We start from the raw sequence: 24467 nt of genomic DNA on the forward strand, positions 1-24467 counted from the left end.
CCAATGGCAGGGCACATATAGACAAACAACCATTCACACTCACATTCATACCTATGGACAATTTAGAGTCACCAATTAACCTAACATGCATGTTTTTGGAAAGTGGGAGGAAACCGGAGTACCCGGAGAAAACACATGCACACATGGGGAGAGCATGCATACACACAGAGATGCCCAAACGGAGATTCGTACCCAGATCTTCCCGATCTCCTGACTGTGTGGCCAACATGCTAACCACTAGGCCAACGTGTGGTAAAATAAATCCTAAAAATTAAATTCTCCAACTCTGCCCTAAACCAGCGGTCCTCAATTATCTCCTGTCATGTCCCCAACGGGGGACAGAAATGTTTTCGCACCTTCCCCCGATTTGAAATACCATTGAGAAAACGATATCTATTTTATCTGTACTGTACAGACTGAAGTCGAAACTGAAACCAACAAAATGGAGAGCAGGCACGCATACAAGCGTATTGAAGAGTCAGATTGCATGCAGAGTACAAGTTCATACATCTTGGCAGGTCTGCACTAATATTGAAAGTACTCCCTGCCTCTCACATGCCCCCTGACTGTTCCCCACGCCCCCCAACGGGGGCTCCGCCCCACTATTTGAGAACGACTGCCTTAAAGGGATAGTTCAGATTTTTTGACATAAAGTTGTCCCCATCAGCAGTGTGGTGCATCAACAGCGACTTACCCCCCACTTCGTCCCGTGAGCCCAGCTCTGGTCCGATTTCGGCGATGAGGAACTTAGTTCCGGTCGGTGGGGCTACTTAAGTAAAGAGTTTGGCTTCTCCAAACAATTTGCATTCAAAACAGTCATACATTTGCATCACAAAAATGCCTCCTCGAAAAAAAATCAGACCTCACAATCACTGGCATCACTGCGTGTCCATTGTTGTGTATGTGATCCACATCGGATGAAGGTCTTCATCTGCGCATGTGAACACTGTGGAACACATACGGCACATATGGTCTAAATTGGGTGTACCTAATAAAATGGCTGGTAGATTTTCCTATGTCTTCCTTAAGTTTATAACCCCCCCACCCCCGCCTATATATTAATTCCACAGTGCAACATATGGTTGAAGCAAACAGAAAATATTTAATGATTTCAGTTGTGTGGTGGACATATAGAAGTTTCACACGTCTTTCTTTAAAAGGCAGATGATGATGGTGATGGTGATGACGATGATACATGTAAGAGTGCAGTTCTTGCCACATCTGCACACACGGGAGTGATTTATGCATTTAAAAAGGCTGCGGATGATTGCACAGCAAGGACAAACCACATAAGATATTGATGAAGAGGCAGCGTCAGCCTCGGCCGTGCGTCTTTCGTACGTGCTTAATAGGACTGCATGGAGCTTGTTGGTGGTGGTTAATGGAGGCGGAGGACACTCGGCTATGTTCATTATCATCATCTTGGTGTATTAAAAGGCACTTCTTATGTCGAGAGCTTGCCGAAATCCACCCACTGTTTGGTAAACATGATTTACACACTCAACATGTGTGATTACAACGAGCCTCCAGACGAGCGGACTTTAAGCAATGTTAATTCCTGCTCTGAACATCTGAGGTGGTGGAGAGGGGGAGGACAGGGATAATGAACAGGTCGTTAGTCCCATCCGGCACGGTATAAATAACACTTGTTTAAAAAGTACTTGTAAGTACATGGCAACAGGATGGAGGCGATGGTGGGTTGAAAGTAAAAGGGATGCTCGAGGAGAAGGCTGCCACTCAGGCTGAGTCACTTCCTGACCCGGGATGCTACGTCTTCTTCCTGCCCCGCCCTCTCCTGCCTGTAGCAGGCTGCAGGTTATCCAGCGGGCCAGATAGCTTGTGGGTGTCGAAGTCCAGTTTGTGCTGCAGGATCCCAGACAGGATGAACTCTGCCGAGACGACGGGGAACGACGCCAAGATGGCGGCGCGACACAGCGGCCAGTCCTCCTCGCAGGAGACCACGACAGTCTTAGGCTGAGGAGGGACACAAAAATAAACTATTTTGGACATCCATTTAGAACTACAGTGGAGCCCCAAGGGTGAACACTAGTCATCCAATATTTTTCCCATAGGAAATAATGTAAACAGGGTCAAACTGTCACCAGTATAAAACCTTTAATAACTGGACAGGCAATGTTTAAAGCAGGAAAGGGTATGACAATAATGGTAATAATATTGAGTATATTTCTCATAGTTTATGCATAATTAACCGTTTTTTTCCCTGCAAGTTATAGCTTTTCTTGTAAATAGCAGTTTAAAACTTAAATTTGAGAGGATTTCTCATAATCTTTTCAAAATTTACATGAAAAATTTAAATTTTACAGATTTCTCGCATAATTCAGAAATGTTTCCTGAAATTAGGGGCTTTCTTCTAAAGATCTTAGGGTTTTTTTCCTCATTATATTATGAATTTATTTTCATATTATTGAGTTCGGACATTTACAACTATTATTCTGGTCTATTTCATGTTTTTTTTCCTAGTAATATCACAACTATATTCTTGTATAATTTATGTCTCTTGGTACCACACCTGAGTTCTCATCAGATCTTTTACAACTCCAACTTTTTCGCTGTTGAACAAAGTACAACATGACATGGAAGCTATGGAAAGTTGAGCTACATCCACGCGACAGCACAACTCCTCCGGGCTTCATTACTCTGCTCGTTAACACACTAGCTAACCCCTGTTTATTATCAGGATGTAACAAGTGTTTACTGACAGATGACAAAGGTCATTTGCGTCAAATGCTCCTCATTTATGACTTTTCTAAATAAAATTTCTGGTCTCGGAAGTGTAAAAAGAAGTTAACCACTGTAGAACGTAAAAGCATCATAACAATCTCTCTTAATTTTGGTATGTGATGCTTGCAAAAAAGAAAAACACAGTTAAAAGGAAAAGTATAACGTGCAGACCTATGCTGAATGAACTCTTGAGGTTTGTCTCAAATTGTAAGACCTCAGGAGTGTTGGACTTTAGAGGTTCCACTGACTGCATGACGGCGTGTCACTATGCTGTATACTGTGCATTTTTTTAGGGTTCATTTTTACCTTGCGGGAAGACGGCATCTTGGGAAGAAAGGTGGCTCCACTGCAGGTGATGATGTCTTTCATGTGGACTGGCTCTGGCTTCACCGCCTTGGTGATGTGGATCTCATATCCCTAGAGGAGAAAAGGCAACAAAATGTGGCATGAGGATCTTTTTGAATGTCTGCACAAAAGATCAATACATGCTTTCTTTTTTTAGCCAGTTATATTGAACAATTCTTTTCGAGTCGGTTTACATCTGGTGTTAGTTAGCATGCTGGCTCCGACTGGATAAATGAGCTGTATAAGGACAAATGCATGCTAATGTAATTGTATACACTGGAGGGCCTTTTGGCTGACTCAAATGCTGCAAGCTGAAACCAAGAGACTCCTTGCTAAAGCTATTCTCACAAAAATTCAGTTGGAAAATTCTAACTGGTTCATTTCGGATACCGCTTCATTAATACATTTTGCCACAGTTTCAAAGCCATTTTTTTTCCACAACATTTACTTTTTAAACATTTTTTAAATTAAAAGTGTTATCTACTCTTCACTTGTTGTACAAAACCACGATTCGCCATAATATCAAAGTACTTTGGTTTGAACTCAAGACAATACTGTATTTTATATGTTTATTCAAGATTCATCACTTTTTACAGTAAACGGTTTTAAATAACCCTAAAAATACATCACTTTGTGTAGAAAATCCTACTAGACACTCTTGAGAACTGGATCATCTAGAATACCACCTCATTAAGTAAAATATTAATAATACAAGATACAAATTTTGGCACAATTTCAAAGCAATTATTATAACATTCACAAAATTTTACTCTTCACTTTTTGTCCAAAATCACACAATTTACAAGCAAACTGTACCAAAATTTCAAGGTACAAATGGGTTTCAAGTTAGAGAATATTTGATTTTTTTATTCAAAATTCTGCACTTTTAAAGTAAACATTTTTAATATTAATATTATGAGAACATCAGTTTTTGTACAAAATTACATATATGTAATTTGAAAGCCAATAGGTATATTGTTTGTGTTTTAAATCTTTTTTTTCTTCTTTTTTTTTAAACAAATGTCTGTTTTTTTTGTCTACTTTTAACCTTTTGCACAAACACCGACCAAAGAGGGAGCAGTTTCTTACAAACTAGCATACTGTCTCACATTTTACCACAAAAAAAAAAGCTGTATTTTGCCATATTTTCAGTGCAGGGCATAAGTTCTGGTTTTCTACTAATGACAATGTATTGTGTGAAATCCTACAAGTGAAATTAATGGAAGGAGTGAGTGACAGGACCTGTAAGAGAGGCTGACTGCTGGCGAGCCTCAGTGACTCCTGCAGGCAGAAACTGAACTTCTTCTCCTGCTCCGGATCCTGCACAATGAAGCCTTCAGGAGGCAGGAGGCTCCCGGCTTTACCGCTCTGAAACAATAAAGAAGACTGTCTCACTTTAACATTACACCATCTTTCGCTTTTAGGACCAGACTTACCATCTCCAGCCATTGCGTGGTGACAATGGGAACTCCTTTGGCCACAGCGCACAAGAACTTGACAGTCCTGCGCACCTTGTCGGTCACCAGGCAGTTCATATCCGCGGCACCGTTAGCCAGGGCGCCTCCTAAACGGGCCAGCACTTTCTCACCGGCCTCGTCCACCACCCCGGTGAACAGCACCTAATTAAACAAGCCCAAACCCTTTCTTAGTTATGTCATATCTGTCAATCATAATTGAATAAAGGCAGGGAATCTCTCCAGAACATGAACATTATGGACGCACACAACATTACGGAACAACCACCTATCAGTACTAGATTGCTAATAACTGGAAGTTACAAAAGGGACAAACGTTTACAACAAGGCTGCATTAGTTCCTCTGACAGACTCTTTCGTCCTTCAGTAGGTACTGCTGTTTTGGTTAGCAAATGGGCTCAGTAGTTAAGTTTTAATATCTCTGTGTGAACAAGTGTGTGCCAATTGAGGTCATTACAGTTTACATGTTAGACTTTTGTCTTGCATGACAACTAATGTGGGAATGATGTCTGCTGGAGGGAAGGCAACTATTTGAGGAAATTCACTATTTGATTTTCCAGTAAATAATGTAGGAATGTGCTGATCAAAAAGTAGGATTATTTAGCCCGGACGCAGGATGGTGTGCCATGTGACACAGTATGTACGGTATTATAATTTACAGGAGTGTAGAACTGTGTTGTATCATACTAAGGGACGTTTCTAGTATTTTGTTGAATAAGGCAACCGAAATATTAGAAACAGTTCTGCAGTGCAGTTCTACACCCCCCCTTTATACAACCACAAAACTTAACATATTGTTGCTCTTCAGAATTTTGCTTTGGACCTCCTTAGATTGCGCAGGTGTACCTAATGTAGTGTGCAGTGTGACGCAAGAGAATGAAGCGAGAATGTGGACAGATGACGACGGCATCATACACAAACCTTATAAAACTGGCCGTCAGTTCGTGGTCCACGACTCAATGACTGGGAAGAGGTGCAAGGAGTCCCGGGAGAGGATTGCACAGAAGCTTTTCTCTTACGGGTTTTGCTGCTGATTGGAGTCTGAGGCTGAAGAAAGATTTGAGGATCAACATGTTGCTTACAAGGCAGAAAACGACAAGCAGGAAGGATTAATGCCCATCAATTTTTCACTTCATTCATGAGTGCATCAATAGCGCTGTTAGTGGTGGGTTAGGGTACTTTGGTGGGTTAGCCATAGGAAGAAAAGCACATTAGTTAAAAACGCTGGGGAGACAAAAACACTAGCTTGGACCACAGCTGCAAAAGCTTTCTACATCAAGACGATGTTCTACAATTTGGACCACTTAACATCCTATTGAGACTAATGTATGATCACTAGCCACAGTGATACACTTAGACAAAAGAATGAGCATCATAAATCATGCAATTATAAAAATAACTACAAAGGCAATTAGAAGAGTGCAAATCTTCCGAGCTGTTCCACTCCAATCCTGTGGGTGGAAGCATTTAGCACTCTATACGCCATACTCCATATCATACTAAGAGATATTTCAAATGCTGAGGTTACTGTAGTATAAACTCCATGAGACAATGTATAAGAAATAGCTCAGTATGATACATTGCATTTGTAAATGACTACAATAAACATATTTGCCCCTTTTAAATAGCATGTTAAAGCTGGCGTTTTTCAGTGTCACTTCTACAACCCTGTCGTATTTAAAGGAACTGTCTCTGTCTGACAAGTTATCACAACTGTAATAATCTAGTTACGGCAAAATCCTACCTTTGTTGGTTCTGTGTAAAGTGTACAGGAGGATTAATGCCGGATCGATTGTTATGGCTCTTGACGCTGTAATTTTGCGAGCTCGATGTATGAAAGAGGCTAATGTTACTCTATACCTCTTTGATAATCTTAACTTAAACGGAATAGTACTTAGATAAAGTCTGAATTTTTGATACAGCTCTTGTACTGGATCAGTTATAATGTTACCTCTGCAGCACCACTGGCAGATGGCACACTTCCATCCTCGCTGGATGTGTCTCGGGGAGACTGTTGTGCAATCCTGCCTCTTCTCTTAGCTTGTACTGGAGCTAGAGTGTCGTCTTTGGCTTCTTCCCCTACTGCCTCCAACTGCCTCTTCCTTCCTTTTCTCTTGTCTTCTTTGGCCTCCTGTTGATTGTTGCTCAAGAGAGCAACCGGCTCCCCGACGGCTTCACTTTTTACCGTTTGGCCCCTGAAAGTTCTTTTAGGCAGAGAAGAGTCTTCACCAGCAGACTGGTTCCCCTGATTTGACTGCTCTGCAGCTCTGGGCTCTTTGACACTGGCTCGCTTGCGCCCTCTGGTGGAAGGTGCCTGTTTTACCTCTGGCTTCTCTTCATCATCTTCATCATCTTCACTGGGGGACACATCTGCTTTCCGGCCCCTCCTGCCTCTTGGTTTAGGCTTGGGAGCAGGGTTCTGACTTAAGACAGGCTGAACCGAGCTGGGTCCTGTTTCTGACTTGCCCCGTATTCCTTGCTGCCTGCCCCCTCTGCCTCTACCCCGAGAGCCGAGGCTGCTGCAGGACATCTCAGAAGCAAGGGAAGTGGAAGAACTGGACCTTGAAAGTACTCCCATGGGAGAAACGCCACCAATGTCCTTCTCTGGTGGTTCTCGAAGACCAGAAGGCTCCACAGCCACCGTCCGTCTCCTGGTGGAGGGTGCCTGGGCAGGACCATTTAACCTCTTCTCCCCTTGGCCCGTCCCACGACTCCCCTGTGTACTCGCAGTAGACACTTCGGAGCTGATAGAGTTGGAAGAGTTGGAACGTGATCTGGTCCTCTTCGCCGGGACATCATCTAGATCCTGCTCTGCTGCTGTGAGAGCGGCGATGGTTCTTCTGGTTGATTTTCTGCCCCTCGGTGGTGCTTTGGGTTTTTCTTCTTCCTCACTCTGCGTCAGTCTTTCTTTGGTTGCCATCTCCAGCTCTGTCCTTTCCCGCTTACACCTTTCTTGTTCCTTGGCCGCTTCTAACCGTTCTTCCCTTTTTTCACACTCCGCAATTTCTTTTTGTAGTCTCTCCCGCTCTTCCCTCTCCTTTCTCTCAGTTTCCCGTATCTCATCTTCGTTCTTCTTGCTTTCCAATAGTTCTATTTGGATGCTCTGGTGCTCCCTAATGTTCTGTTGTTGGTCCTTGGTCTGCTGCCACGTGGTCTTTTCCTTACTTTCCTTCACAGGCCTGGATTTGATCGTCTTTCCTCTAGCTTTAGTGCTTCCTGTTTGTCTTTTTTCTGTCTCTTCCTTCTCTTGTGTTCTTTTTGAGTGTCCAACATTGGTGCTGCTAGTTCCAACGTCATCCTTGGTTCCATTCTGAAGCTGCGGAGAACTTGGAGAACTCATTAGCGACTGTGTCTCATCTTCAAATTGCAGTGGTTTGACTTTTCTTCTCTGTGGGCCCGGAATCAAGATCTCACTGTCTAGTTGCTCATCTTCAGATGTGTCAAGCGGCTGAGTTGCACGCTCTTTGGAATTGACAGGCTCTTCTTCCACTCGACCGGGATCTAAACCATCCCCAAGGGCAGATATCTCAAGTGGCTGAGGCGCCTCTTCTTGGGGTTTTCTTGGAGATACTGATGTGTCCTCATGACTGCTCCTCTGGCCTTTATCGCCATCTTCTGGCTTACTTTTTGGGTTCAAAATGTCTGGCAGGAGTTCAACTGTGCTGCTGAGCGACTCCTCTTGCAGCCGCTTTGCTTTTCTATTACTGCTTAAAACTGGAACTGAGTCCTCATCATCACTATCCTCATTTTCACTTGTAGCCAAAGGTTGGGTCACAGCTACATTCAAACTCGATGTGGGTCGCATCTCTTTCTGAAGCTGGATTTCTCCTCTAGGTAAGGCAGGAATAAGGTCCTCACCGTCACTCCCCTTGCTTTGACTCGAAGCTGTGCGTGGGGTCTCAGCTACAGGAAGGTCACAACTAATCAAGGGTTGTGTCTCTTCTTCAAGTTGCAGCGATCTTTCTTTTCTTTTATTATCTGAAACTGGAATTGAGTCCTTGCTATCACTACACTCATTTTCACTAAAAGCCATAGGCTGGGTTGCAGCTACAGTCATAGGGTGCACTTCTACGGCTGAACTGTCAGAACACATAATGGATTGTGTCTCTTTTTGAAGTTGTACTAAGACCGGAATCAGACCCTCTCTAGCACTCCCGTCAGTGTGACTCGTAGCTATGAGGGGGGTCTCTGTTATAGGAATGTCGTAACCAGTCAAAGGTTGTGTCTCTTCTTCAAGCTGTAGCGGCTTGGCTTTTCTTTTACTGTGCCAGACTGGAACCGAGTCTTCATCATCACTTTCATCATTATCACTTATAGCCATAGGCTGGGTTGCAGCTACAGTCATATGCTGCAATTCCACCGCTGCACCATTAGAACTTGTAACAGGCTGCAACACTTTTTGAAGTTGTACTTTCGTTTCATGTGAGGCAGGAACGGGGTCCTCGTCATCACTTTCCTCAGTGTGCCTTGCAGCTGTGGGCTGGGTCTCAGTTATGGGAAAATCGCAACTAGTCAAAGGTTGGGTCTCTTCAAGCGGCCCAGCTTTTCTTCTATTATGTAAAACCGGAATTGAGTCGTCCCTGGCACTTTCTTCATCATCACTTATAGCCATAGGCTGATTCACAGCTACATTGAAAGGATGGGTATCAACAGCCAAATTTGGAATGAATTGCTTCTCTTTCCGAGACTGTACTAAGCCAGGAATTGGAGCTTCACTGTCAATCTCCTCGGTTAGACTTGTGGGTATTGGCTGAGTCTGACCTATGTCCATGGGCAGCGTGTCAGCTGCAGAAAAGTCGCCACTCTTCAAGGGTTGCCGCTCTTCTTCAAGCTGTAGCGGCTTTGCTTTTCTGTTATTATATGACACTGGAATCGAGTCATCATCATCGCTTTCATCATTAACACTTGTAGCCATAGGCTGGGTTGCAGCTACGGTTATAGGCTGTACTTCCACAGCCGCATCGTTAGAACTCGGAATATGTCGTGCCTGTTTTTGAGGTTGCACTTTCATTTTATGTGAGACAGGAAGAGGGTCCTCGTCATCACTTTCCTCATTGTGACTAGTACCAACAGGCTGGGTCTCAGCTACAGGTAAATCGCAACTGGACAAAGGTTGGGTTTCTTCAAGCGGCCTTGCTTTTCTTTTATTACGTAAAACTGGAATGGAGTTCTCCCCATCACTTTCATCATCATCACTTATAGCAATCGGCTGGATCACAGCTACATTCAAAGGATGGGTATCAACAGCCAAACTTGGAGTGGATTTCTTCTCTTTTTGAAGCTGGACTAAGCCAGAACATGGGTCCTCTCCATCACTCTCTTCGGTTAGACTTGTGGGTATTGGCTGAGTCAGACCTATGTCCATGGGCTGGGTCTCTGCTGCAGAAAAGTCGCCACTCATCAATGGTTGGGTCTCATCTTCAAGCTGTAGCGGCTTTGCTTTTCTGTTATTATATGAGACTGGAATCGAATCCTCATCATCACTTTCATCATTAACACTTGTAGCCATAGGCTGGGTTGCAGCTACGGTTATAGGCTGTACTTCCACAGCCGCATCGTTAGAACTCGTAATAGGTCGTGTCTGTTTTTGAGGTTGCACTTTCATTTTATGTGAGACAGGAAGAGGGTCCTCGTCATCACTTTCCTCATTGTGACTAGTACCAGTGGGCTGGGTCTCAGCTACAGGTAAATCGCAACTGGACAAAGATTGGGTCTCTTCAAGCGGCCTTGCTTTTCTTTTATTACGTAAAACTGGAATCAAGTCCTCCCCATCGCTTTCATCATCATCATCACTTGTAGCCGCTAGTTGGGTCACAGCTACATTCACAGGCTGGGTATCAACAGCCAAGCTTGTAGTGGATTTCTTCTCTTTTTGAAGCTGGACTAAGCCAGGTCTTGGGTCCTCTCCATCACTCTCTTCAGTTAGACTTGTGGGTATTGGCTGAGTCTGACCTATGGGCTGGGTCTCTGCAGAAAAGTCGTCACTCATCAAAGGTTGGGTCTCGCCTTCGAGCAGAAGTTGCTCGGCTTTTCCTTTCCGTAAGACTGGATTGGACACTTCATCCTCACTTATACTCACCAGTTGGGTTTTGGGGATGGGCCGAGTCTCATCACGAGTTTCTACAACCACCTCTGTGTGTTCTTCCTTCAAATCCACTTCTTTTGGTATCTGGCCTTGTGTTTGCAAACATGCAACCTTGTTGTTTGTAGTTGGCTCTTCCCGTAAGGCAGGTTGGGTTTCAGCCACTGCAAGGGTAGGAGAAGAGGTGGGCAAGTCCAAAGGTTGGGTCTCTTCCTCTGGGTCATCATCAGACTCACTGTAACCTTCTGAAATATAGGCCTGGGTTTCCTGTAAAGCCAGCTCTACCTGACGAACTGGACTCTTGGAAGGCTCCTCATAGGCTTGTGTGGCCTCCATGTTCAAATCATCCCCATGAGATGTCCTTCCTGGAGTTGCATACGCTTGCGTATCTGCCACACTCACAGGCACAAAAGCCTGGGTGCTCTCCACGGCCAGGGCATGGGCGTGACTTTGGAGGTGGCTGCTGTCAGACAACCCGAGCTGGAAAGACTCTTCCTTGTCCTCGCCAGAGGAGTTATGTTCTGACGCTTGGCTGGCGTCATGGAGGCCACCCTGGACCTGCCTTCGAGCCTGAATGATGAAGGGCTGCGTCTCAGCCACGACAAAGTCCTCATCCTCTGGACTGTCTGAGCATGGAGACAGAGCTGTTGGTCTCACAGCACCTGGGAGAAAAAAAAACAATTTAGCCATGGAAACATGCATTAATTTACCACAAAATACTATGCTTCCACCATGCGGTTCAGTTCAGTTTGATACAGAACAGTTCAAACCAGATAAAACATGATCTGGCTTTTCATTGAATGTGTAGGTGTGGCAATAGCTACATAAATAGCAGCCCCTTTCACACTGCCTGTAAAAGCTGGCGTTTCCCAGGCTTTTTGCCATGTTGCTGTTCTGTGTGAACATTACCAACATGAAATCCAGGGTTGGACGTTGACCAGACAAATTTCTGCCTTAGGAAGCATACTTGCTCCTTTCACGGTGCCTTTAAAAGCCAACCTTTTCTTGTGTTGCACCAACACGGAATAAAGAGAAGTTAGCAAATTTCTGTATTTGGGACCTGACTCACAGAGGTTTGTTATAAAAGCCAAACAATATTGTTGGTCATGCTGTGTAATAAAAAAGTAAATTCAGCAATACTTTGGTTGCATTATTTTTAATGCTTTGAAGAGCTATTTTCAATTCCATATTACATATTCAATTCCACAAATTAATGTTCACTTTCCTCATTGTGACTAGTACCAGTGGGCTGGGTCTCAGCTACAGGTAAATCGCAACTGGACAAAGATTGGGTCTCTTCGTGCGGCCTTGCTTTTCTTTTATTACGTAAAAAACTGCAATCAAGTCCTCCCCATCGCTTTCATCATCATCATCATTACTTGTAGATGCTAGTTGGGTCACAGCTACATTCACAGGCTGGGTATCAACAGCCAAACTTGTAGTGGATTTCTTCTCTTTTTGAAGCTGGACTAAGCCAGGACTTTGGTCCTCTCCATCACTCTCTCTCCATCGCAAATTAATGTTTGTAACAAAAGCTGATTACTATAAAAAAAAAACAAAAAAAAAACGATTGGTACCGGATAGGATCTGTAAGACTATAAAAAAGCAGATCGGGTCGGAAGCCAAAAAAAACTTGGAGAGGGGCATCCCTAGTTCAGGTAAAATATTTTTGGACTTTTTACAGTGGAAACAGACTAACAGCATATGGTGGAAACAAGGCTTACATAAAAAAAGTGAACAGTAACTTACGTTTACATGAATCCTGAGAGGGACTAAGGAAGGCTTGGGTCTCCATGTCCGCCACATCTCTTTCTAAAAACATCACAAATTGCAAATAACATGATAAGACTCATAATAACAATGTATATGATTAAAAAAAATTGTGGCACGATAATAATTCTTAGTTTATCATTGGTGGTGTAGAACTACACTTGAGAGCTGTTTTGCAGTCTCTGATACAGCTAATTAAATATTTGAAACAGTTCTCAGTATGCAGCAGTAAACAACAATAATAAACACATTGTTATTTGAACACCTCTCTGACAGTGTCAATCAAAAGTTAATATTATTATCTTTATAATTTTTGATAGAACTGTTGCATCAAATGTCATTAGATGTAGTGGTTAAGGATTGTTTACCTTGCACAGGAGTAGAGCAGTTATGTAGAAGCGCAGCATGCAACCCAGACGGTTTTATCACAGGAAGACTCGGCATTTGGTCCTCCATGTTTGTTTTGCTGTCCTGCCCACGGCCACCTCCAGCAGAGGGCGCACTGAACTCATCCACATCTGTGTCTGCATCAGACTCAGAAGCTGCTATGGTGATATCAGCCGGAATGACTGCAACAGGCACATTATTGTAGTTTGATCCTCTGACATCAGGATGTGTATTAAAGGCAGGGCCCTGATCATCATCTGACTCTGACAAGTCCCCCATCTTTAAGTCTAGCCTGGAGGGGGTTTCATCTCTGCTGGTGTTGTCAGGCCCCTCGTCCACATCTGTGTCGCTGTCTAGTTGGAAATCATCCAGCATCACCGGAGGAACTAAGCCTGCTTTTGGAGCATCATGTGACACATCACCGTAAGTCCCCTCAAGGGGTCTAGCTTCATCAGCCTCCACATCTGTATCACTGTCCATGTGAAACTGGACTGCTTGCACCTCTCCTTCCTCCTCCGCCTCCATGTCAGTGTCACTGTCCATGTTAAAATCAGGGATCACAGTGCTTGTGGACACTTGTGGTAAGCCTTCTGCTCCTATAAAGCTTGCCTTGCTTTGTGACTGCTCCAGCACACCATGTTTTTTCTCCTCAAACCTCATCCCTCCTGGTGTCTGGCCATTTACCACAGCGCCTTCCCCCTCATCAATGTCATCCACAGTCGCAGGCGACTGCTGCCGCCCAGCATTTATGTCAGGCTCTTTGCTGAAGCTGACATATCTGTGGGGCTTCTCTCTGGTGGAGGACGACGGTGTGATGGGGCTTTCATCCTCACTGAAAGGACAATGGAAGAGACAAGGATTATAGATCAGATTTGCAGGGAGGTTTAAGTGTTCTTGAAAGTCTTAGGCCACCGATAGATTTATTGTTTGAATGTAGACTTCATTACTACCATGTTGTGCCTTTTTCATGTTAATAATACACTCCTGACCAAAATTTTAAGACCAGTTGAAAAATTGCAAGAATTTACATTCTGCCCTGTTGGGTCTAAGTAGAGCTTCAAAATGCACAGAGAAGAAATGTGAGTGAGACAAAACGTTTGACTAACCAATTTATTGTAAACAACCATTTAAAATGAAATCGGCTGTTCATCAGCTGATCAAAATTTTAAGACCATAGCCTTTAAAAGCCAAAATTTTGGCAAAAATGTACATTTAATATCATTTTCTGTCAGGTATTCAAACTGTCATCTGTCATGATCTCTTGGTGGCAAAGGCAAAAAAGCCTTCTCTCTTTGAACGTGGTCAGATTGTTGAGCGGTATAAGCAAGGTCTCTTGTCTCTTGTTGTTGCTGAAGTTGGATGCAGTAAGATAGTCATTTGAAACTTCTTAAAAGATCCTGAGGGTTACGAAACAAAAAAGCCAAGTGGTAGACTCCAAAAAAATGTCACCGGCCCTGAGTCGGAGGATCCGATTGGCTGTACATCAAGACGTGGTACGATCCTCGGCCCAAATGAAGGTTGTTACTGGTGCAGTGTACAGTCCAATAACCATCACGGCATCTGCAAGAGAAGGGTTTCAAGAACAAAAACGTCTTCAAAGAGCTTGTCTCCTTCAACGCCACAAAATTGTCCGTTTGAAATTTGCACAAGAGCACCAAACATGGAACACTGAAAGGTGGAAGAATGTTTTACTCTCTGATGAGAAAAAAATTTAAGCTTAAAGGCCCTGATGGCTTCCAACGTTACTGGCATGACAAGGAGATCCCACCTGAGATGTTTTCCACAGGGTACAGTGCAGGGGTACTTTTTCCTTCAGTGGAACAATGAAGCTTCAGGTTGTGCAGGGGTGTCAAACTGCAGATGGCTATGTGGAGATTTAATGGCTGTTTGCAATAAATTGCTTTCTCAATATTTTTTTTGCCCGACTCCCATTTCTTTTTGCATTTTGAAGCTTGCAACCTCTTTATAATCCAACGGTGTAAAATAGAAATTATTGCAATTTTTCAACTAGTCTTAAATTTAAATTTTTTATCAGGAGTGTATATTGGAGTACGTGGACCAAACAACAAATATTATTACTACAAGACTAAAGTTATAAAGTATTACTTGGGTGAAAAATAAGAATTTTAAAAAGGATTTGAATTTATTTTTTTTAAATAAGTAAAAAGTCTCATAAAATTGCAAATTTTATGAGATAAATTTGTTCCTCCTAAAATGATCCCTATTCTCAAATTATTAAACTTTAAATGACTAATTTTTTCCAGACAAAATACAAATTTGTACGCAAAATATTAAAACTTTTTCTTAAAAAAATATTTTGTGGAAAATAGATATGACTTTATTCTCAAATGTTTTTCTTTGAATATTAGGATTATACTGTACATTGTATATGTATGTATGTATGTATATTTCTTTAATTTAGAAAAAAATATATTGTAAAAATATTACTTTTTATCTCTTAACTCTAGTAATAGCATGAAAATGACTCTTTTTCTCTTAATTTTTGCTTTTATTTTTCTTTTCATTGTGGCCTTAATACTTCTTCATAAGTTTATATTATATATTGATATATTGTATATTTTTATAAACAGAAGGAATGAGAAACAAAAGACAGCTGCCAAGTTACCTCATTTTACAGTTGAGCAATACCACAACATTAGGCACACCTGCACTAGTTATCTCTCAACAACAAAAAAATGGATCATAAAGCGTTGCTCACATACCTTTCAGGGACTATGTTGCTTGTAGGACTCAGAAAGGTTGAATAGGCAGCGCTGGAGTCTGAATCTGAACATGTAAGGATCCAAGGAAATCATAAACATGTAATCAATTAATTGTATAATAGCATACACTTCCTGCACATTTGCTTGTATACATACCTAGAACCTTGCACCTATCCTCTCTGTGTCCCCGAATCTCTCCATCCGAGTCCGAGTCAGACTCTGGGACCAGCATCCTCTGCGGCTGGACTGGAGTAGTCTCAAAGGACTTGGCTTCACCAAGAAGTGATGGCACACCTGAAGCATGTGTGCTTCCACTGGCCCTCACCTTAACTCGTTTCTCTATGGAAGCACCTGGAAACCTGACGTTCACGCCCGCGGTCCTGCTCTCAGGAGTCCCGACGTGCTCCCGGCGGATGTACTGACACGGGATGTCTGCCATCACCAGGCAGTCACCCTCGCTGAGAGAGTAGCGTACGTTGGGAGTCAACTTTAGGCGTCCCTTGCGGGTGCCATTCATGCTGCCTAGATCCCAAACCAAAGCCTCCATATCAACTCCGCTGTGGGATTCTCGTCTCCGGTGGACATGGATGCTGATGGTGGCGTGCTGCTTGGACACAGAGGGTGCCGGCAAGGGCAGAGTACAGGTGCTGGGGTCCCGACCAAGCACGTTATCTCCCACAAAAAGGGGGAAGTCTGTGAGACAGAGAGTGTTTTTTGTTTTGTGACCAGAAAGTTTAAACAAAAGTTAGCCACTTACCTCTTTCAGGGATGTGGTCATTCTTCAAGATGCGCAGCTTTGCTAAAGGCTTCTGCCCACTGTTTGGTTTCTCTTCTTCATTCTTTTCCTCCTCATCTGACTCTAAGATGGAGTCGTTGATGACCTGAGTAGCATCCATACCTTGCCAAGATGCAGGACGTCTACGAAAATAAACACAGTATTCATTTTATCGCCACATTCAGGATTCTTCGTAGGAGTTAACTGCGTGTGGCTAACGTTAGCATAGCATTAGCGTGCACTTTACAAAAAGATAGCAACTATTGGATTCATACGATAGCATGGTGTGGTGCATCATTCCCCCATATTTCCAGTAATTTGCGTTAGCCAACAAAATAAAAAGTTAAGGCAAACGTCACTGCAACGAGTGCATCACTTTACATTTGATCGGTTAGGCTGCTAAATCTTTAGCAGTGTTTCGCATTAAAACTCGAAACTGTAATTTTCTAAGTCACGTTAATAATTATATTAATTGTAGGTATAAAAGTAGGACGGTGTATCTAAATCACTTACCTCGCACGCCCCTCTGAGTTCAATGAAGAGATAAACAATCCATATTCCTTTTTCCGGGTGAAGCTTGGTCCAGCCTTCCAAAAAAGGGTCAGAGCCCTATAGGATTGGTCAGAAAAGCCGTCAATCAGTCGGAACTGCACAGCCATTAGCCGGTTACGCTTTGTACGAAATACCCAAGTCCCTGATTGGACCAACACCAGGAGTCAGACACCTACTTTTCGCGCCACGTATCTGTCTTAAAGGGGTAAGTGCCATTTCAGTGAAAATTGTTTTTTGGTCATAATCTAAATACTTATAATCTAGAGCATATCTTTACAAAAAGAAGTTTAATAAAGTGTATTTCAGTATTTACTTAGCTATTTAACTGAAAATTGAAATAAAAGTTTGCTTATTATCAATCAGTATACTTAAGGACACTGTACTTGCTTTATGATCAGATGCAGTGTGTTAAAGAGAAGCAGTACTACATGTCATGAGTTACAGCTGATGCATTTTAAGTCTGGCTTGTGCTTCATTGGCACATAGTTGTGGTAGCCTGGCTTGCTTGCCATTCATTATTCAGCCTTAACCATCTTAATGCTTGCAAAGCAGAAAAAGAAGATATTACATGACTTAATAATAGTGTGCTATTATCTGGTCTGCTGAATGTGACTGTCAAAGGGAACTATGCATTCTTGCGTGTTAAAATTATTAAATTTCAGGGCGCATAAATAAAGAAGAGACAAGAAATTGATCACAGCTGAAGCCCCTATTATGCAGCCTGTAAAATTACTTTTTTAGTCCAAGTTGCTGTTCTGTATAAATGGTACCAACACGGAATGCAGTGATACAGCACAGAAATGTTCCACCCTTGGAGGTAGCATCAGAAGCCCCTTTAACACTGCCTGTAAAAGCCAGCACTTTTGTGCCTTTTTTCCGTGTTACTCCTCGAAAAAATGGCACCAAAACAGAAGGGGTGGACAAAGTCGACCCGGCAATTTTCCATCTTTGGAGGTAGTCTGAAGCCGGCATTTTTTCTGTGTCTCTGTCCTATATAATGGCAGGCACTTAACGGGGATGCAGTCAAACCAGAAATGTTACACTTTGAGAGGTACAATCATTTTCCCCTTTTACACTGCCTGTGAAATCTGGCATTTTTCCACCTTTTTTATGCATTCCGTTCTGCATGAAGGGCACCAACACAAAACAGTGGGGGATGACGTCGACCCTGCAATTTTCCACCTTCAGAGTTATTACCTGTATAATTAGCTGATTGTGAGATGTCAGATTGCTAGGTGAACATGCACACAATTGCAACAATATCCTGCTTTGTTGGATTCTGTGGAAAAGGCACAAGCAGATGTTGGAACTATAGCTTGGTTACCAAATGGCATTAATGAACAGACATCAGTTTGTGGTTTGACAGCTTTTATTTGAAATGAATTAGATGGGAAGGCTAACTTGTTGTCTAAAAGTGGACTCTAGCAAACTGATACTATGTTGGCTCCTTGGTTACGTGAGTAGTTGCACCTCTTTGACCGTTTCTTGTTATCTCGTCTCCTCGTTTCTCTTCAAGCATCTTCCTCAGCGTCCTCCTCAAATTCGCCCTCCTCCTCGGCGGTGGCATCCTGGTACTGCTGGTACTCGGACACCAGGTCGTTCATATTGCTCTCGGCCTCAGTAAACTCCATTTCATCCATGCCTTCGCCCGTGTACCAGTGCAAGAAGGCCTTGCGGCGGAACATGGCGGTGAACTGCTCGGAGATGCGCTTGAACAGCTCCTGGATGGCCGTGCTGTTGCCGATGAAGGTCACGGCCATCTTGAGGCCGCGAGGCGGAATGTCACACACGGCCGTCTTGACGTTGTTGGGGATCCATTCCACAAAGTAGCTGCTGTTTTTGTTTTGCACGTTCAGCATCTGCTCGTCCACCTCCTTCATGGACATGCGGCCGCGGAAGACGGCGGCCACCGTGAGGTAGCGACCGTGGCGCGGGTCGCACGCCGCCATCATGTTCTTGGCGTCAAACACCTGTTGGGTGAGCTCCGGGACGGTGAGGGCGCGGTACTGTTGGCTCCCCCTGCTGGTCAGGGGAGCGAAGCCGGGCATGAAGAAGTGCAGACGGGGGAAAGGCACCATGTTGACGGCCAGTTTGCGCAGGTCGGCGTTGAGCTGGCCCGGGAAGCGCAGGCAGGTGGTGACGCCGCTCATAGTGGCCGACACCAGGTGGTTGAGGTCTCCGTAAGTAGGCGTGGTCAGTTTAAGAGTGCGGAAGCAGATGTCGTACAGTGCCTCGTTGTCGATGCAGTAGGTTTCGTCTGTGTTCTCAACCAGCTGGTGGACGGACAAAGTGGCGTTGTAAGGCTCCACCACTGTGTCTGACACCTGAACACAAAAAAAAAACACAAAAACTTTGTAGCCTCGTTACATAGACAGATAGATACAGTATACTGTAGACAGATAGATGTTTTACACATGATGTGGAATGCTTTGGATCATTAGGTTTTCCTTTCCATAGATAAATGTTTGACACATGATGTGGTACACTTTGGATCATGAGCGTTTCCTTCCTTTGATAGACAGATGTATTAAGATAGGAGTATTGTCCTGCAGGAACTTTGGAGTTAGAGTTGTGTACAATGATCGTATTAGACAACTGTGGCGGAATCTCCAAAGTCTACACTCTAAATGTTGTACAATTTGTAACGCTACCAACATTTTGAGGAAAAATGCAACTTAAAGGTCGCTCAAACATTTGAAGATGAAATCATCATGTGAAAGATTAGCATATGACACAAGACTTCATAAAATATGTGAGATTTTGGTGTTCCTCTCATCGGCTAAGTTCAAAGGGTTTTGCTTTTTCCTTGGATTTTTCTTAACACTTCTAACTTAACATAACTCCAATTCCATGAGAACAAGATTATACATAGAAAGTAGGAGGTAAGCAGACTTGCATTTGAACGGTAAGAACGTTAGCCGTTAACATTAGCCGCCTAATAGCTAGCCGCTAAACAGGCTTGTCATTACATATTGTCAAAGGCTAACCGTTTTATTGAGTTTATGTTTTACATTAACAGATGTTAACGCTACTGAGCATTCCTGGAACAGTTAAAACAGATGTTATCTTACTTTTACACTTGAAAAAAATTAGATGCATATGGTACACTTTTATTATGCCCTCCCCATTTGTTATAGGAAAGAATGTTAAAATGCTGCATTAAACATGGCCTGTATAGCTAATCAAGGTTTTATGGTGGCCACAGCTTGACACTAGAACAGATTAATTCCATTACCATTATCACTATGGGGAAAATTGTAAACAAATCCATGGGCTCCTGGAAGGGATTATGTTCGGACTTTTGTTGAAAATGTACACAAATTACACATTTTTATGCAATAATCTGGTTACTGTATATACTGTAGATGGATCAATCATGGCTGTATAAATTAGGTTGGCATTTTTGGCCCAAAACATTGGCATCTTTGGCATGCCAATATTCTTGGACATGAATGTATTTGTCAAAAGGACGTTTGCTACAGTATATAATAAAGTCAATTTTTGCATATAATAGACTTTTGAATTACTTATGTACTCTGCTATTAGCATGAATTGAGTTAAATAAAAAAAGATTTAATTGAACAAAGGTAATTTACCTTGGGGGAAGGCACAACACTGAAGGTGTTCATGATCCTGTCGGGGTACTCCTCCCTGATCTTGCTAATGAGGAGCGTCCCCATTCCCGACCCGGTTCCTCCACCCAGAGAGTGTGTGAGCTGGAAGCCCTGGAGGCAGTCGCAGCTCTCGGACTCTTTGCGTACGACATCCAGGACCGAGTCCACCAGCTCCGCGCCTTCGGTGTAGTGACCTTTGGCCCAGTTGTTTCCAGCACCGCTCTGACCTACAGTGAGACGATGTGTGTTAGCCTCTCTGTTCATAGAGCACTATGCCAGTAACGAACACAACTTAACACCCACCAAACACAAAATTGTCAGGTCTGAAGATCTGGCCAAAAGGTCCGGACCTCACGGAGTCCATGGTGCCTGGCTCCAAGTCCACCAGGATGGCACGTGGAACATATTTACCTCCTCCACCAGAAAGCAATGGAGACAGGACACAGAGACAGAAAGAAGACCAGCTCAGTCACAACACAACAAACATGAGAACACAGAAACAAACACTGAATTGGCAGGTCAAGATAATGCATTCACTGGTGTGTGTGTGAGTGACAAAAAGAAAAGCTCTGACTCATTTGGGGAGAAGTTTGCATGTATAAATCCCTAATAAAAGATGACTTTTTTCTTGTAAAAAAAAAAATACTGTGTTATATTCTCGTCAATAATATATGACTGTTGTTGTAATAGTAAACGCGTCGGCCGTTCACGGCAGAGGGGATGGGTTCAATTTGTGCCAAAGTAGCTCTGTGCATTCAAAATGGCATCAATAAAATGCGCCTGCGTTTGTTGTCCATAACATAGGCGTGCCCATACCCACCACCGCCACTCAATCTACAACACAGGCGCATTTTATTGATGGAATTTTTAATGCTCAGAGACATGATGAGATCCTGAAGCCAATTATTGTGTCATTCTTCCACGTGCATCACCCCATGTTGCAAGTACACAATTCATGAAAGCTGCAAACGTCCGAGTTCTTCTTTAGCACACTCATCGGACATGTCACCCATTGAGCATGTTTGGGATGCTGTGGTCTTATTGGCAATAAAAAGGCATTGCTTCGTGTGTCTAACCTGTGGCCTCGTTGTAGTAGACACTGATCCTGTCCAGCTGCAGGTCACTGTCTCCATGGTAGGTCCCTGTTGGGTCGATGCCGTGTTCGTCACTGATCACTTCCCAGAACTGCACAAACACACACAAACACAGTATTGCATGGCTGTTACAGTACAAATGCTGTTCAAGTGACTGGGGAGTTAGAAAATGAGAAAAACAGGAGTGTTTGCGTGGTGAAGAAGCATTGGATTAACCCTCCTTTCACTGATACAGCTGTGATGCTTTCCATCAGAGTGACTAACTGATGACTTGCCACTTCTTTCACATACAAAACGTGCAAAGAAGAATGCACAAAGAAGCTGCTGATGCCTTTTGGGGGCCAAAACTAAAAATAAACGCCTCACTGAAGACGCTGATTGTCTTCAGATCTGCTTGCTACCCCCACTTTAAAAGACCTTACTTGTGTCTGTGCTTTAAATCCCTCCAAGCCAGTGGAACTGTTGATGCAAGCAAGTAACTATTTGCAAGAAGAAATCCTCCAACTTTTTTTCCTGTCATGCAGCCTCACTTTTTTTTTGTTTTTGCCAAGAGCAGCAATAGCAGGATTTACAGTAATCTGGATAAGCGGGGCGGCATTGGAGATCAGTACTTAAGAGATTTGGGGGAGTCATCTGTGGACTGACTGGCAAAATAAAACAAAGTGACCTTAATATGAGGAGGGACAAAGAGGAGCATCATAGGCAGAGAGACACTTGTGAGAGACACAATGGACGGCTATCAGCAAAATATTCACGGTGAAAGAATGAGGACAATAAGCGGCAAACGATGCCACACCCTGACCCAATTCACCACAATGACGCCCGCTCAGCAATTGTGTCAATCAAACCCACTGGACAGTCGAGTCAGGGAGAGTCCACAGGGAAAACAAATGCGATATAAAAAAGACTGGTGATCTATGGCGTTATGTTAATAAATTCAAACGCAACCATATAACTGATGCTTGTTGTTTCAAATAATGTCTATCGCTCATGTATGACCACATTAGCATGGAATGAAATTCAATTTGGGAGCCTGCAGTGACTTCACCCAGGGAGCATCAGCTGTTTCCTCCAGTCCTTCCCCCACCCTAAGACCATTTAATGTGGTTAGGTGAATAAGAAGCCATGGATCACAAAGACGACACACACACACCCGTTACGAAATGACAAAATTACATTTAAAACAAACCTACACAGCATTATAGTGATGTGAAATGCAGCACGTTTACTGAACTGTTTTTAATTTGTGTTTTTAAATGAATCCTTTATATCACATAGATGAATTCATTTAAAATGCATTCATATGTCATTTTTATTTTGAATAGTCCTCCTACTACATTTAATGCCACTCAAGTCATATAAGACGTAAATAATTTTTAAAATTATGTACAGTATATAATAGAAATATTTAAAATATAACATAAATATATTAATTAAAATATATATTTATTTTTTAATAGGCATCCAACTATATTAAAAGCCACTTGACCCCATAAATGATGCATTTATGGGTTTTTAAAATGAATCTTTTCTATCATATATGATACAAATATATCAAATACAATATATTGTAAATAAATGCATTTAAAATATATTATTTTACATTTTTTAAAAGGCTTCCAGCTATTTTTAAAGCCACTTTATATTTAATAGAGAGCTATAGTTAACGCAATGCATGCACTTTTTATTTATTATTTTTGTTTTTATTCATTTTTCCTATTATATATAATTTAGACTTCATGTAAATATATTTTTTAATGCATTATTGTATTATTTGTAATTGGACTCCGACTACAATATATTTAAAGCCCTGTAAGAGACAAATGTATGCAATATAGATTTTAAAAACTATGTAAATGTTAATGAAGGCAAAGCAGCACACTGTAATTAGTGTGTGAGAGGTGATTTTATGCATTTGTGAAGCAGATGTGTGGCCTCGGAGCACTATGATGTCATATGCTACACTATTGTGCAAAGAAAATCCGCTTGAAATGATCATCATCAAGTATTTCAATCATTAAATTAGGGGCAATTCCAAGAAATCCACATTATCAACCTATGAACTGGATATTCATTAGAATTGTGTATTGCTTTATCAATTAACCATGCCACACCCTTGTTATACAGCATCTCAACCATCTGCTGCAGCCCCTGGAAATAAAAATCTCATTGATTGTAATTATTGATCCATCAGTCTTTGGAGAAAACGAAGATAAAAAAAAAAAACTCACCGTAGACCTTCTTCTACTCCCTTTGTCTGGACTATTTAAATATGCCCATGGAGGAGAGGACAAAAGATAGATTAATTCTGTGTGAAAGGCTCCTCTTGACAATATTTCTTTTATTTCTTTTGGGGGCTTCTTCTCTCATTTGCACACACACAGAGAGACACACAGACAAAAGAGGGTGGATGAATGTGGAGACAGACACGCCCGGTGTGGACACAAGCAGACAGACAGACCGACAGCACAAGCGCACCGTTATTCTCCACACCCACACACCATCTACCGCAATGCACAATAGACACGAAACAAAAGACCATATATATAAAACACCTTATATTTAGCTTACACAGATGCATAGTATTCATTTTTGTTAGTCCCTTTGTCCACCACTTATGAGACATACCAACCACCTGCACAATGGAATCACCAAACCAACTATTCACAAAACTTATTAGTGAAATTATTTTGACTTTTTCTTCTTCTTTTTTTTTTTTTTTTTTTTACATTTTCCTACCTTAGCACCGATCTGGTTACCGCACTGGCCGGCCTGGATGTGCACGATCTCCCTCATTGTGGATGCTTTAAAAAAGAAGGCTGTATACTAGGGGGAGAGCTGAGAGTGACAGCAACGACGAGACGAGACGTGGGGAGTTGGCTGGACAATGGCTTTATAATGCTGGAGG

At 42.5% G+C, this 24467-nt stretch overlaps 2 protein-coding genes across 3 annotated transcripts; both read right to left on the reverse strand.

The window, feature by feature from the left end:
- Positions 1-1082: 1082 nt before the first annotated feature.
- On the reverse strand, positions 1083-16892 carry mdc1 (mediator of DNA damage checkpoint 1). The gene is made up of 12 exons (XM_054781409.1): positions 16813-16892; positions 16282-16442; positions 15681-16217; positions 15525-15588; positions 12783-13633; positions 12394-12456; positions 6514-11306; positions 5484-5609; positions 4524-4706; positions 4330-4455; positions 3049-3159; positions 1083-1974 (listed from the first exon to the last, which is right to left on the reverse strand). The coding sequence occupies exons 2-12, from the start codon at positions 16418-16420 to the stop codon at positions 1768-1770; spliced, it is 7200 nt and encodes a 2399-aa protein (XP_054637384.1). The 5' UTR covers positions 16421-16442; positions 16813-16892; the 3' UTR covers positions 1083-1767.
- Positions 16893-18202: 1310 nt separating this feature from the next.
- tubb5 (tubulin, beta 5) lies at positions 18203-24467 on the reverse strand. 2 transcript variants are annotated; one of them, XM_054781412.1, is made up of 5 exons: positions 24299-24467; positions 21542-21650; positions 20769-20876; positions 20448-20692; positions 18203-19175 (listed from the first exon to the last, which is right to left on the reverse strand). In XM_054781412.1, exons 1-5 carry the CDS (start codon positions 24353-24355, stop codon positions 18363-18365), a joined length of 1332 nt encoding a protein of 443 aa, XP_054637387.1. In that variant the 5' UTR covers positions 24356-24467; the 3' UTR covers positions 18203-18362. The 2 variants fall into 2 exon arrangements, with proteins under 2 accessions (XP_054637387.1, XP_054637386.1); XM_054781411.1 differs by having other exon boundaries at positions 20769-20879.

The sequence above is a fragment of the Dunckerocampus dactyliophorus genome, chromosome 7, assembly GCF_027744805.1.
Source record: "Dunckerocampus dactyliophorus isolate RoL2022-P2 chromosome 7, RoL_Ddac_1.1, whole genome shotgun sequence".
NCBI lineage: Eukaryota > Metazoa > Chordata > Actinopteri > Syngnathiformes > Syngnathidae > Dunckerocampus > Dunckerocampus dactyliophorus.

Excerpts from the sequence above, each read along its gene's own strand:
- mdc1 (XM_054781409.1), bottom strand. The coding sequence starts at position 16,420 with ATGGATGCTACTCAGGTCATCAACGACTCCATCTTAGAGTCAGATGAG. Across the intron at positions 13,634-15,524 it reads AGCAACATAGTCCCTGAAAG|TGAGGATGAAAGCCCCATCA; the intron begins GTATGTGAGCAA and ends TTGTCCTTTCAG. Across the intron at positions 1,975-3,048 it reads AGATGCCGTCTTCCCGCAAG|CCTAAGACTGTCGTGGTCTC; the intron begins GTAAAAATGAAC and ends GTCCCTCCTCAG.
- tubb5 (XM_054781411.1), bottom strand. The coding sequence starts at position 24,355 with ATGAGGGAGATCGTGCACATCCAGGCCGGCCAGTGCGGTAACCAGATC. Across the intron at positions 21,651-24,298 it reads GTAACCAGATCGGTGCTAAG|TTCTGGGAAGTGATCAGTGA; the intron begins GTAGGAAAATGT and ends GTGTTTGTGCAG. Across the intron at positions 20,880-21,541 it reads CTACTACAACGAGGCCACAG|GAGGTAAATATGTTCCACGT; the intron begins GTTAGACACACG and ends TTTCTGGTGGAG.